At 61.6% G+C, this 380-nt stretch overlaps 1 protein-coding gene across 1 annotated transcript in view; it reads left to right on the top strand.

The window, feature by feature from the left end:
• Positions 1–380, top strand: part of LOC104271330 (ras/Rap GTPase-activating protein SynGAP-like) — a gene marked incomplete at its 3' end in the record, with an annotated part of 2,022 nt that overhangs the window by 237 nt on the left and 1,405 nt on the right. The window contains exon 2 of the mRNA XM_009865966.1: positions 240–378. Coding sequence (XP_009864268.1) covers positions 240–378 — 139 coding nt within the window. The remainder of the gene's footprint in view (positions 1–239; positions 379–380) is intronic.

Raw genomic sequence — 380 nt, forward strand, 5'->3', positions numbered from 1 at the left:
TGGGATGGTTGGGTGGTCCCTTCTCATCGCCATGGAATAGTTGGGTGGTCCCTCCTCATGGCTGTGGCCCCGTTGTTATGGTCATGAGGTGGTTGGGTGGCCCTTCTTAGGACCACATCCCTGTTGGCTTGGCCAGGGGACAGTTGGGTGGTCCCTTCTCATGGCCAATGTCCCCATGGGGCTGGCACGGGACAGCACGGGGGTTCCCTGTCCCTTCTGACATCCCCGCCCCCACCTAGGCGAGTTCATCCGGGCGCTGTACGAGTCAGAGGAGAACTGTGAGGTTGACCCCATGAAGTGCTCAGCCTCCACCTTGGCTGACCACCAGGCCAACCTCCGCATGTGCTGCGAGCTCGCCCTCTGCAAGGTGGTCAACTCGC

Source organism: Apaloderma vittatum, unplaced genomic scaffold, assembly GCF_000703405.1.
Source record: "Apaloderma vittatum isolate BGI_N311 unplaced genomic scaffold, ASM70340v1 scaffold30323, whole genome shotgun sequence".
Classification (NCBI taxonomy): Eukaryota; Metazoa; Chordata; class Aves; order Trogoniformes; family Trogonidae; genus Apaloderma; species Apaloderma vittatum.